At 42.9% G+C, this 12,967-nt stretch overlaps 1 protein-coding gene across 3 annotated transcripts in view; it reads right to left on the bottom strand.

Moving 5' to 3' along the window:
* The window catches only part of LOC111871077 (5'-nucleotidase), a 46,381-nt gene extending 33,855 nt beyond the window's left edge, over nt 1–12,526 (bottom strand). For 2 of the 3 annotated variants that reach the window (XM_023863860.2, XM_023863862.2), the window contains exon 1: nt 12,343–12,524. In XM_023863860.2, coding sequence (XP_023719628.1) covers nt 12,343–12,350 — 8 coding nt within the window. In that variant the 5' untranslated portion in view covers nt 12,351–12,524. Of the gene's footprint in view, nt 1–12,342 lie in introns of all 3 variants that reach the window. The other variant, XM_023863861.2, reaches the window with a different exon arrangement.
* Nucleotides 12,527–12,967: the final 441 nt, after the last annotated feature.

Raw genomic sequence — 12,967 nt, forward strand, 5'->3', positions numbered from 1 at the left:
TCGGATTAAACAGCGTCGAACAGTGAGTTAATCAGTGAATACGGAATTCGAAAAACGTGAAAATAATTGGCCTTGGCCTACTTTAAGGCACTATAACGGCATTTGCCTTCAAGATCTGAGGAAAACCGCAGAGGACGTGCCAGGACAGTCTCTCTCAGAGACGTCCTAATTATGAAGTAGGAGTATCAGCCAATATGGCAGCGACTATGCCAAATACCACTGGGAAGACGAAATCAAGGGGGTCATCCAGTACGTATGTGCGAAATTAGAAACATATACAACATTTTGGTCAGAAAATCTTAAGCGGTCACTTGGACGACCTAAGAGTAGATGGAAGGATATCAAAATAGATGTGTTATGAAAACGTGGAGACTGCATTCATGTGGCTCATAACAAGGACCACTGACGTGTTCTCTATGAGCATGGTAATGGGACCTTCGGGTTTCATTACAGACGGCGAATTTCTTCACCAGCTGCGCAACTATTAGCTCCACTATAACTCTAATCCATTGAATTTACCATCAGCTGCTGAAATCTGCGTCGAATGAGGAATTACAAGTGCAAACACGGGGATATGGAATGAGGTTGTAAAAGGTAAAGTTGTCCCTGTGCTTAACAAATGAAGCACTATGCCATGAAGGCGTATGGGGGAGTGGATGTATACATCCAAGTTTTTTGACCTCGGCACTAGCTGGAGGTGAGTGGTCAGCTTCACGGCCCGGCCGCTTTACCTCTGGGGAGTTCACGGTACCCATTGGATAGGTCGGGTGGACCCCAGAGCCGATCTGGACGATTGGAAGAAAATTCTTGCCCTATCGGGAATCGAACTCCGATCCCTTAGTCGTCCACTTCGCTACCCCGGCTCTTATATTCTCCCACAGAGGTTATTAAAGGCACGAAATATTGCCTACACAACTGGTTCTCGGCCAGATATCAACCAAATACTTCCCGAACACGAATCCAACGTGTCACGGCTATAACTTTATACAGAGCGTCTTCAATTTCACAATTCAATTCAATTTGATGGCAGCTCAAGAGTCGCTGTGGTCGCGGTAAAGAAAATCGTGTTTGCTGGGGTCAAACCCAGGCCTGGTGTATTGCCACGGCGCCATCTCTTTACCACGCCATCTCGGGTCATTTGCTTACCTGACATTTTTTAATGATAAATAACTCCTTATGTGTGGTTATGTCTGTCCGTCTGAGGCCTAGCAACGGAGCCTGAACTATTTTATTTTACTTTGACACGAAAGAGTTTTACTAAAAGTTGTAGCGGAATTCCGATTTTCAGCCATAATAAGTCCAGCTTCACTTAAGGACATAAATGAGTAACGAAGCCTCAAGCATGTTTAGCAAACTACAAAGAACCTTGTTGAGAATTTTGTGTACTGCATTATGAAGTACAGCGTTTCCATTTTTGTTCTTGCAGTTTTGTAACATTTCCACAAGATGCAGTCAGTATGACAGGGTCATTGATGAATAATGAATCGGGAAGGATTCGGAACGATGAGGTCATATCTAATCATGGTACTATACCGGTATTTCCCAGGGTGGAGTAAGGAAACCACGAAAAATATCAGCCAGCCTGGGTTCAATCGATATTCGAAGATGGCATATCCCCAATACAAGTCTAGTGCGTTACCGGTACGCCAGCTTGCTACAGCCCTACACACAAAATAACAAAACATTCGCCTAAAACTCTACATGTCCAATTATTTGACTAAATTAATGTTCGGCCTACGACTCTAAAAGTACTACTCGACGTAAACACTAAATAACCTCTGAAACTGATATATCGTCAAGAAATCTATAAACCAACCATAAAACCTACATATTTACTCCGCAAGTTCAAAGCCAACCGTTATCGAATACTGTTAATTGTTTTGTACTTTATCGCCCGAAATCTCGAGTATAGTTTCGGCGAAGTTCACGACAGTTTCTACAGCCGATATAGCATCATTAAACCACCAAAAAGCCCTACATATTGTGTAAATGTATTAAAAGGCTTTAGCCTGTTCCCAACGCTTCTTGGCCAGACGGCAATATTTCCAGGAGATATTTTGGGAACTGTTGAAGTGTGCTTACCGAATGCGCGCGCACATTAATTCTCGATCTTAAAAAACTTTATTTACTTCCAAAGCCAAAACCGTTATGTCCATATACGCCTTCTGGATCCGCCCACGTGAGTAACGACGATGTTCCACTTCATTACGAAACATGTAATCAAAATCGTAAATAAACCAACAGGAAATGTGTACTTCAAATTCCTCTAACGCGTCTACTCTCTTCCGTCATACGTATGTTTCCATCACGTCCAGTTTGTGTAAAATTCCGTGCTTGTGGTGTGTTCTGGAATATGCGCGTGCGTCAAATTTAGTGATCCATAACGGGACAAGTCCTTGGGAATTTCAGGCACATGCATGTTATCACGAGAACAAAAGGGCACCCTTTCAGGAAACCATAACCATAATCTTAGTCTGGGTCATCACATTACATAAACTGCGCGCTCTTATTAGTCCAAGCAAAATGGCCGCGTACTGATTTGGAGGATCCCGAGTTCAATTCTCAGGCCAGAGATCGGCTATCCTGACTGATATCGTTTGCAGTTCTCCTCAGTCACTTCACCAAGTCCTCAACAGCTACTCTTGTGTCCTTCATTATCAATAACAATTCCACAAATCAAGCTATTCAGATCACTGTCTTCCGGGGTGTGACGTTGTGCTGTCTGGTTGGCATACCAACGTTTCGGACGAACTTGGTGCTTCCATCTTTAGGGCAGAATAGTCCCTACCCCAAGACATGAAGTCTGCATGTTCTTCGAAGACGTTTGTAAGTATCTACCAGACTACACGGCGCCACATTCCAGAATACAATCTCCATAGACACCAAAATGTTGAAGAGAAAAATAATAATTGTTATGGTGTTGCAAGGAGCCGGGATAGTGTAGTCGATATAGCGACTGGCTACGGGCTGGACGACCGAGGAGTTGGAGTTAGAGTCCCGGTAGGGTCAAGAATTTTCTCTTCTCCACGTCGTCCAGACCTGCTTTGGGGTTCACCCAAACTTCTATCCAATGGGTACCGGGGGTAATGCGACCTGGGCGTAAAGCTGACCACTCAACTCAAATTAGTGCCGAGGTATTATTCTTTTTATTGCTAGTGGGGTGGGACTAAGTCCCTTGTACTGCGGCCACTTCTGGCCTATTGTACCAGCCCCAGATTATATGTGAGGGTGATTGTGAAGCAATTGGTGGAATGAAGATTGGCAGGGGAAACCGAAGTACTCGGAGAAACCTGCCCCAGCGCCACTTTGTCCACCACAAATCCCACTTGACCAGACGCGGGATCGAACGCGGGCCGCCGCGGCCTAGTGCCGAGGTAAATAAAACAAGGATCTATACATCCACTCCTCCATACGTCTTCATGGCGTAGTGCTTAAGTAGTTAAGCATAGGAGCAACTTTACCTTGTGTTAGTGTTACTAATTTCATACGGAACGGAGCAGGGTGGCATAGCAGTAACGATCCACACTTTCATTCGGGAGATGCACGGTTTGAATCTCGACTGGGGCACCGCTTACACCCGCCCCCTCCCCCACTTAAGATATTTTTGTGATTATCAACAGTCCCTCCACGCAAATTCGGAGACAGTACCTCCAACAGGCCATGGCCGCTTCCTTTGCAATTCATAATTCATCGATCATCCTACAATTCAACGCTATGGACCACTTATTGAGAGCACGGTACAATAACAAATAAAAAAGTCACAATTACTGAGTTTTTGGACTTTGTTTATCGTCCGGTATTCTAGAAACTTGAATCGCATTACCTGCATTCATTTACACAACAGTCTGTATTTCTGTGAAAAAAAGCTACTCTAAAATTCTACGATTTTCCTGCAGTCCTGCACGGTTTCATAAAAAAAGCTGTTTCCGGACCAATAAAAAAAAAAGCCTTTCTCTTTGAACTTCAAGGTCATAATGTCCGCGTCGGGGAAATCCAGAACCGTTAAGTCAGCATGTTACCGGCCATCACAAATTTCAGCTTCAAGACTTCGCACGCCGGAACATGTTTACGTATTCGATAACATTTCCTTGGAGCGTTAGTAACGAACATTTGCAAAAACCGCTATTAACTTTGCCATGTTTGTCTGTCAGTATTTAACTGGAGAACTAACAGGAGGATTTATACTAAATCTGAAAGCGGGGATATCTGGAGCCGGGATAACACAGTCGACAGATACTGCCTACGGGCTGGACGGCCGAGGAGGTCGGAGTTCGAATCCCGGTAGGGTCAAGAATTTTCTCTTCTCCACATAATCCAGACCGGCTCTGGGTTCCACCCAGCCTTCTATCCAATGGGTACCGGGGGTAAACCTGCCGGGACTTGAAGCTGACCACTCACCTCCAGCTGGTGCCGAGGTCAAGAAAACGTGGATCTATGCATCCACCCCCCATACGCCTTCATGGCGTAGTGCTTAATTAGATAAGCACAGGGGCAACTTTACCTTTTACTGTGGATACCTATCAGAATTTGTGGACGTAAGGCAATTCCAGTTAAAATCAGACAATTATAACGTACACTATACATGATAAGTCTACGTGCATTTCCGAACACCCTGAACTCGCTAAATATTTATCGAAGCACAAAAAAAAACTTAGAATAGTTGTACAGAGAAATAAAGCACGTATTTTATGCCTGGTTTTCGAGATAAAGAAACGGAGCGAAGGTGACAGTCAAAATCATTACGCAGTGTGATGGTCGCGGGTACGAGTATCGATGAGGTCATTGGATCTTTTTCAATTGACCTAATCCTTCCAGCCGCACTATAGCCCTACGGTTGACCCAGCCTCTAACAGAAACGAGCACCAGGAATTACTTAAATAATTTTCGTGGGCAGTAAAGCGCAGCCGGCGCATAAGGCTGAGAGCCTCACCGCCATCTGTGAGCCGAATGTCTACAGAAAATGTGGTACCCTCAACGTCTCACAACCCTATGGGCCTTCACAGCCTGGTACAGGGATAGCTTTACTTTTTTTTACTACATTTCGTAATTTCTTCGTAATACTGCAGTTATAAATTCGGCCAGTAACTGCTTCACTGCGAAGCCACATGTCAGAGCACAAGGAAACTTCACGGCCACATTCAGGTCAGGTCTGGGGCGTACCCAACCTCCTGCAAAACAGGTACCAGGAATTCTTTACCTGGCAGTACAGCGACTCGACTGTACTACTCTACCACCACCTTGTTGACAGGTCACGAATACACCGAGATATGGTTTACACATCTAGGCAAAACTAAAAGGTAACGCTATCCCTGTAACAGGCCGTGGAGGTCCATAAGGTTGTGAGACTCTGAGGCTCATACATTTACTAGACAATCGGCTCATAGATGGCGGTGTGTCAGCCTTACGTGCCGACCGCCCTTTATCCTCTGCAAGATTCCTGGTATTCATTTACGTTAGAGGCTGAGTCGAACCCAGGACCATAATGCAGTTGGAAGTACTAGGGCAACTGAAAACTGCAATGACGTCATCCGGAATCGAATCCGCGACCTTTCATCGTGTAGCATAGTGCCTCAATCAACTACGCCACCGCGTGGCCAAAAATGCTGTGAATCACACTGTTCATTACATCCTGAGGATACGCAATTATGCAACAGTGACGTGGAGGTTATCGTCATTATATTGTCATTAATTCCAACGTACGAAGGGATCTGGTTGTATAATTTTGCCTGTGGTTCTGTATGGGTGTGAAACTTGGTCTCTGACATTAAAGGAGGAACACAGACTGAGGGTGTAAGATTTGAGGCTTTCACGGCGGTGACTATGAAGAAAGCAGTCTTCTGGGCTTTGGCGCCGTGTATATGTGGTGTTAACCGACGTTTCGGAGGAACGTATCGCCCCCATCTTCAGGGTTGAAGAAAAAGTATAGGTAAATCTGCAAGCGANTGAGGGTGTTTGAGAGCAGGGTGTTGAGGATAATATTTGGACCTAAGAGAGATGAAGTGACAGGAAGTTGGAGAAAACTGCATAATGAGGAGCTTCATAACTTGTACTCTTCTCTAGTATAATCAGAATGATCAAGTCAAGGAGAATGAGGTGGACAGGGCATGTAGCACGAATGGGGGAGAGGAGAAATGGATATAGGATATTGGTGGGAAAGCCAGAAGGAAAGAGACCACTGGGAAGACCAAGGCGTAGGTAGTTGGGCAATATTAAAATTGATCTCACAGAAACAGGATGGGATAGTATGGAGTGGACTGATCTGGCTCAGGATATGGACCAGTGGAGGGCTCCTGTGAACACGGTAATGAACTTTGAGGTTCCATAAAATGCTGGGAAGTTCTTGAGTATATGCACAACTGGCGGCTTCTAAAGAAGGGCTCAGCTCCGTGAGTGAGTGAGTGAGTGAGTGGAAACCTCGTTGAACTCTCTCTTCTGTAAGGTTGCCTACTCGAAGCATGGTAAGGTAAAGTTGTCCCTGTGCTTAATCAATCACTGAGTCATGAACAAGTATGAGGGACTGGAGGTACAGCTCCACCATTCTTGACCTCCACACCAGGAGGAGGTGAGTGGCCGGTTTCACACAGCGGCCGCTTTACGAAAGAAGCCTTACGGAATAAAGGACATTGACTGAACCCGGTTTTGTCGTCCTCATTAAAATTCACTGGCGAAACATAATTTACGTTGAGACTTTCAAATTGGCTGGACTTTACGTGAAATCGCATATATTCGTACATTTTTTTCATTGTCAGAATGATATCCTCATAATAAATATAATTTTGAATACAACCCAAAACTGGAGTACACCAAACTCTTCCACATTACCTCTTCGTTTAAAAGATTTACCATCTTAAAAAAGTCTGAATGCATTCCTCCCGTTCTTTCCACATGTCCATCCCATCTCATTCCAAACATACCTGGTGAACACTACAAATTATGAGATTATTCATTTTATGTTTTCCTCTGTCCTAGTCCTGAAATTCTCCTCAGCACATTCTTATCAAACACTCGATGTCTATTCGTCCTTGGAGTGAGAGACATACAAAAGTAAAACCTCTTGCCTACAGGAAGAGCCGGCTCATTTACGTCACGTGTTTTTTTTTCCTGTTCTCGTGCAAGCTGTATCTGTCAGCCTGGCATTCAACGTGTACACCGACTAACACTGTCATTTTACCCTCATGAACCTGACCTTCACGTTAGGTGTGTCCAACACAAGGGGATTTCCTCCTGTACCATTCAGACCTGATGATCGTTCATGCCCAAAAGTTATATAACAGATATGGTATCATATTAAAATCTGGCCATAGAGCTGAATTTTCGTGTCGCAAAAGAGCTGCGGGTTGATGCATAAGTACGGAAATTCGATTAGGCCATGGATTTTCGGAGTGGGGGGGGGGTTATTCCCCAGAACAATCCCCCCATATGAACTCAAATGTTTTACTTGCTTGAATAGCACGCCTGCAACGTGTTTGTGAAGTCCCGGAGACAACGCTAGGTCCAGGCGGTCGGTAAATTAGGCCTTTTTTATATGAATTCCTCAACCCAAGCACTGGACAAAATTGCCAAGTGCCTCTTCCTTCTACAGAGTATTATCCAAAGATAAGTTTATGTCGTATTGGTAAAACTACCGGTATTCAGTTAAGATATAAAGGTTCGTGGCAGTGATATATTAATACAGTGATTTATTTTCTGGACATTATCCATCGTCCACGTTTTTATTTAAGACGTTTCGGAGACTGGACTCTACCTCCGTCCTCAGGTAAAAAGAGCCTACTCCGTTGGGCCCAACGAACAGTGCTAGTTCTTCTGCCGTGCTGTGTTGCTCCCCGTGTCCGGAGATAAGGACTCGCGCTATGCATCCGGCCCAACAGAGTACGTGACGAAGAGGACAAAGTCCAGCCACCGAAACGTCGTTTTAATAAAAATCTGGACAATGGATAATCTACAGAAAAACAATCATTGTAATGTTTAATATTTCGGAACCCTAAAATGTATCGTTGGGTGTGTGTGTGTGTGTGGGGGGGTCTTTTTATGTTCTTTATGAAGATGGTTGTACTGACTGTTGCGTGTGGTATGATCACAAATCAATAGCCTCACCATAGCTCGCACCCCGGTCACACAAGTTGTCTAGAACATTGATCCGACAATGTAGTTAAGTTGTTTCTGTGACCCACATTTTTTAGGCCCTTGGCAGGCCGCCAGGTCGCCCAACGCCGCCAGTAATGATATGCATGACCGGAACTGACGTATCAATTTTGATGAAACGAATTGTTCATACGCTGGAATCTGGAACATTCAACGCAGCTTCGACTGTAAACCACGACCCAGCACCACCCACACCAGTAGTTCCCAAACGTCCCCCCCCCCGTTTTATTTTTTGATAGTGGTCTTCAGGGTTGTGATACAGTGTAGCCTTCAAGATGGATACCAATGTTTCGGAGGTACATTCTGCCTCCATCTTCTGGGGATCGACTCTGCAGCCATGTTTGTCCGAAACGCTGGTATCCACCACCAAGACTACACGGCGAGAGGGAAGGGTGACTCGCCTGATACGTCAGTGTTGGATATGGGTGTTATCCAGAGCCTGAGTTATGCTCACTAGCCTGGGTGTTCGGAAGAAAAGTCTTCCGTCACACTCCAGAAAACCTCCCTCTGAACACTTACCGCTGTGAAAATATTATTTTTTCTTTTCTTTTTTCAGACTGTTTTCCTCTTCTTCCTTTCCATTCTTCCTCCCTACGTTTCTTTCTCATTTCAGCCAAGATATTCAGCCTGTCAGCCAGAATCCAATCCAGGACCTCCAGAATATGAAGAGGTCCTAACAGCTACATGGTACATGGCAAAATGGTAAAGCTGACCCTGTACTTAATTAAGTACCACGCCGTGAAGACGTATGGGGGAGCAGAGATATAGCTTCATCTTTCTTAACCTCGGCACTAAGTAGAGGTCAGTGGTCGGCTTCACGCCTAGGCCGCTTTAAGGCCGGGGAAACAGCCCGAGTACACATTTGAAAGGAGGGTGGGTGGGCCCCAGAGACGGTCTGGACGTTGTGACGAAAATAAAAATCCCTACACTGCTGGGAATCGAACCCTGACCGTCCAGCCCATAGCCCGTTGCTCTGACAGCAACATGATAATTTTGAAAAAAAAGAGCCCTAAGGTCAGATATACTATTCTCAACCGGTGGTATGCGTACCCTTAGGGGCACGACAAAAGTCTGAGGGGTCACTGAACACAACTAAAATGTCTGAATTTATGTGTTAGCTAACAAACAGCTTTGTAAACTATTATCAGTGAAAAAAAAAAAGATCTATGAACAGAAGGTCGTTAGAGTGTGCAGCTGTTTGTAGAGAACAGCTCAAGCTATCTGTACATGAAACTGTGTTTAAGACTGGTAATCTGGTTCATCATCATCAGTAATCTGTCAGACGACAGGTCCACAGTCTCTTCCAAAACAATTGCTCCACTTAATGCGATCTAGAGCTTTCTCCTTCAAACGACAGCATCCTCTTCTGTCCCCAAGGTCATCCAGCATCTTCTTACGTCTTCTTGTCACTTCTATCCGCCCCTCTATCTTTCCTTCAATAGCTTCTTTTAGTAGGCAGTTTCTGCGTAAAATATGACCAATCCAATTAGCCTTCCGTTTTCTTATTTCGTGTAGGATATTCCTCTGCTCAGATTCTAATTAACACTTCTTCATTTCTCACATAATCGGTCCAACTGATCTTCTCCATCCTTCTCCAACACCACATTTCGAAACTTTCCAGATGTTTCCGAACTACTGCCCTAAGTGTCCATGTTTCAGCCCCATACAAAGCTATGCTCCAAATGTAGCATTTCACTAGTTTCTTCCTCAAATTTAAGTCCAATTTGCTGGTAAAAAGATTCTTCTTCTTGCTAAATGCAGCTTTTGCCATGGCAATCCTGGATTTAATTTCACAAGTACACCTTCCATCATCTGTTAACAAGCTACCCAAATATTTAAAACATTTCACATTCTCCACTTGTTTTTGGTCTATCTTTATTGTGACTGGGGTTGGTTGTCTCGAAATTTTCATTACTTTTGTTTTCTCCACATTCATTTCCATGCCATAGCACCTTCCAATTTCAATTAGTCTATCAATCATGCCCTGTAGCACAGTTTCTTCCTTAGCCATTAACACAAGGTCATCTGCATATTTCACAGTTTGAATAATTTGCCCTCCTACTTTGAAGTCACCGAGCCCATCCAGAGCTTCCTTGGTAAGGCATTCGCTGTACAAGTTGAACAGAATTGGTGATAAACAGCATCCTTGTCGAACTCCTCTTCCAATCTGCACACTTCTTGTCTCCCCTCTGTCCAGTCGTACTCTAACTTTCTGATCCATGTACAATTTGCTAATCAATCTTCTTTCACGCCAATCGATACCTGTTTCTTTTAGGATCTGCATTAATTTGGTCCAGTTTACCCGGTCAAATGCCTTCTGCCAGTCTATGAAGCAAACACACAGTTCTTCATCTATCTCCAAAGTTCGTTCCGCTATAATTCTCATCATCCCAATTGCATCCCTGGTTCCTTTTCCTCTTCTAAATCCAAACTGATCTTCTCCAAGTACATCCTCTATTTTCCTTTCAATTCTTCTTTTAAGTATCTTTGCTATTATCTTTGCTGTATGTGCAATAAGGCTTATTGTGCGATGGTCGCTGCATTTTGTAGCTTTTGTCTTTTTCTTTAAGGCAATCATTGCAACTTCTTCTTTAGTAATCTGGGTACTTCAAAAATATTTTTTAGATGGGCATTCTATAAAGGAAGGTTTAGAAACACTGCTCTATATCATGTGCAGCCGTTACACACAATCAGATCGGATGTAACGATTATCGCGATTGGTGAACAGGGAATGAACCGAAATGATGCGGTCGTGGCTTATTTCGAGATTATAACCAGCATTATCAGGGGTACTGACGAAAATGTATTTTTCAGTAGAGACTGGAACAAACAATACAGAAGTCAGGGGAGTTGCCTCTGGGATAATTTGCTGAACAGTTCAGCATTACCGTAAACCAACGTATTCGGCCCGTTGACCTCAAGTGCCGTATAAATTACGTGGCTGTTTCGTAATTAAATTCAAATTTGGCTGTTGTACATGCATAATTCACATGACAAATGCGACCTTGCACGCAATGAGTACTTTCTTCCGGGCAAGGAATTTCGAGAGATGCCTTCTACCTAGATTCAAGTGCCAAAGCAGTGTACAAGGGAAATGGGACTTCAACATAGCCTCTGCGAAAACATTTTATGTTCCCTTCGAATAGTGTCACTGTTACATTTTTATCACAGTTACATTAACTTGCACATACTCAAATCCGAATTTACGTTTAATTTATATAGACCTGGTTGTATAAACAAATTTTATGTTTGTTACTTTCTTCACACCAAGTGCCATATTCATCTCGCGCCTCATAGTCTGGCCACACCGAAGACACCATTTTATAAACCACTTTCTTCGCTCTGTGCAAAATTTACTGTCAGATTCTCTGAAAGGGTCTTTAATCGAATTTTTGGGGTGGTGGAGAGGGACAGATTTGAATCTGTTAATATCTCCAAGCAGTGGAATCGGTTTCAAATTTGGGGTGTCTGGCCAGAATTAACACACTACTATGTCTGGTACATTTTCGTTAGTTCACTGATCTCCCATATTATGAGTGCTGTTTGGTAAAATTTAAACACACAGATATTGTAGCTGGTATGTAATCAGACGCAACAGATAACTTGGGCAAATTAACACTGACGGCGTTTATTTTAATTACACTTTTTTTTTCAAATTTTAGCTTCTACCTCTCTAATCTACATCATTCACGATTAATATCGACAAACTTGCAGCACTGGTGCATCACTAGATCCTTACTTAACCTAATTTTCGTAATATTAGCAGTAAGCAAACGAATAAATAAAAGCCGATAATTAGAACTGGGCCGGATGTTTAGACAGAACTGTTAAAATATTTATACTTTTGCTGTACTGTATTTTACATTTTTAAAATAAAAATTATTTTGTTATTTCGTCACAATTGTTTCAAGATGTAGCGAATAAGTTGTAATGTCTGACTTTCGTTTTATAATCATGGTTCAAAGACGATTAAATTATAGGTTAGGAGGTTAGGTATAAGAATGATTTGAATAAGTTTTAATTCCAACAGGCTTTCAGCAACAACGAACCTATATCGGCAAACATGTGGTAATTTCGTACAACATTAAACTAACATATGCACAACACACGCAATTTTGTAACAGCAACACGATATTCTGTACGATATGACATTCAAGATCAATAATGTCTTCGTTTGGCTTTGAAACTAACTGGTCTTACCTTTCCATACGTTATCTTGAGGTCTCCATACCGTGTTAACAAACGTCATACAAACTACGTACTTTCCTCTAGCCCCAACGTGCTCGTTACAAAATGAGCTTGGTAACAGCCCACACACGGCCGGATGGCTGGCAGTGCTGGCGGTTGACCTTCCACAAGGAAAAACAGTACACAAACGCTGCGGAGCCGAACACTCAAAACAGTTGACTGCTGCAATCGCACAGCAGTTCCAATACATTGGAATGGTCGTAATGTGTGCAATAAATGAACGCATAATATGAAATTCTTTGTTGAAGAAGTCATAACATATGCGCAGTAAATGAACGCACAATATGGAAGTCCTCTCTTGACAACCTGTTCGCATGTTTAATCTCCAAACCTACCTAAAAATGGATTTCGATTAAAATTAAGTCGGAGGTTATCACTTGTAAAATAAATGTTATTTTTATTGTTATCAGCCCAGCGTGGCTCCTATTTTACGTAAAATTCAACCGATGACCTGAGAATAATTAATTGTATAATATACAAATTGAAAAGACCGAAGTTTATAATTTTCTTTCCGATTTCTGTATATCTATCTTTGGTTACAGTCTATTAAAAAACTGCAACATAATAACATAAATTA

This window comes from Cryptotermes secundus, unplaced genomic scaffold, assembly GCF_002891405.2.
Source record: "Cryptotermes secundus unplaced genomic scaffold, Csec_1.0 scaffold73, whole genome shotgun sequence".
Lineage (NCBI taxonomy): Eukaryota > Metazoa > Arthropoda > Insecta > Blattodea > Kalotermitidae > Cryptotermes > Cryptotermes secundus.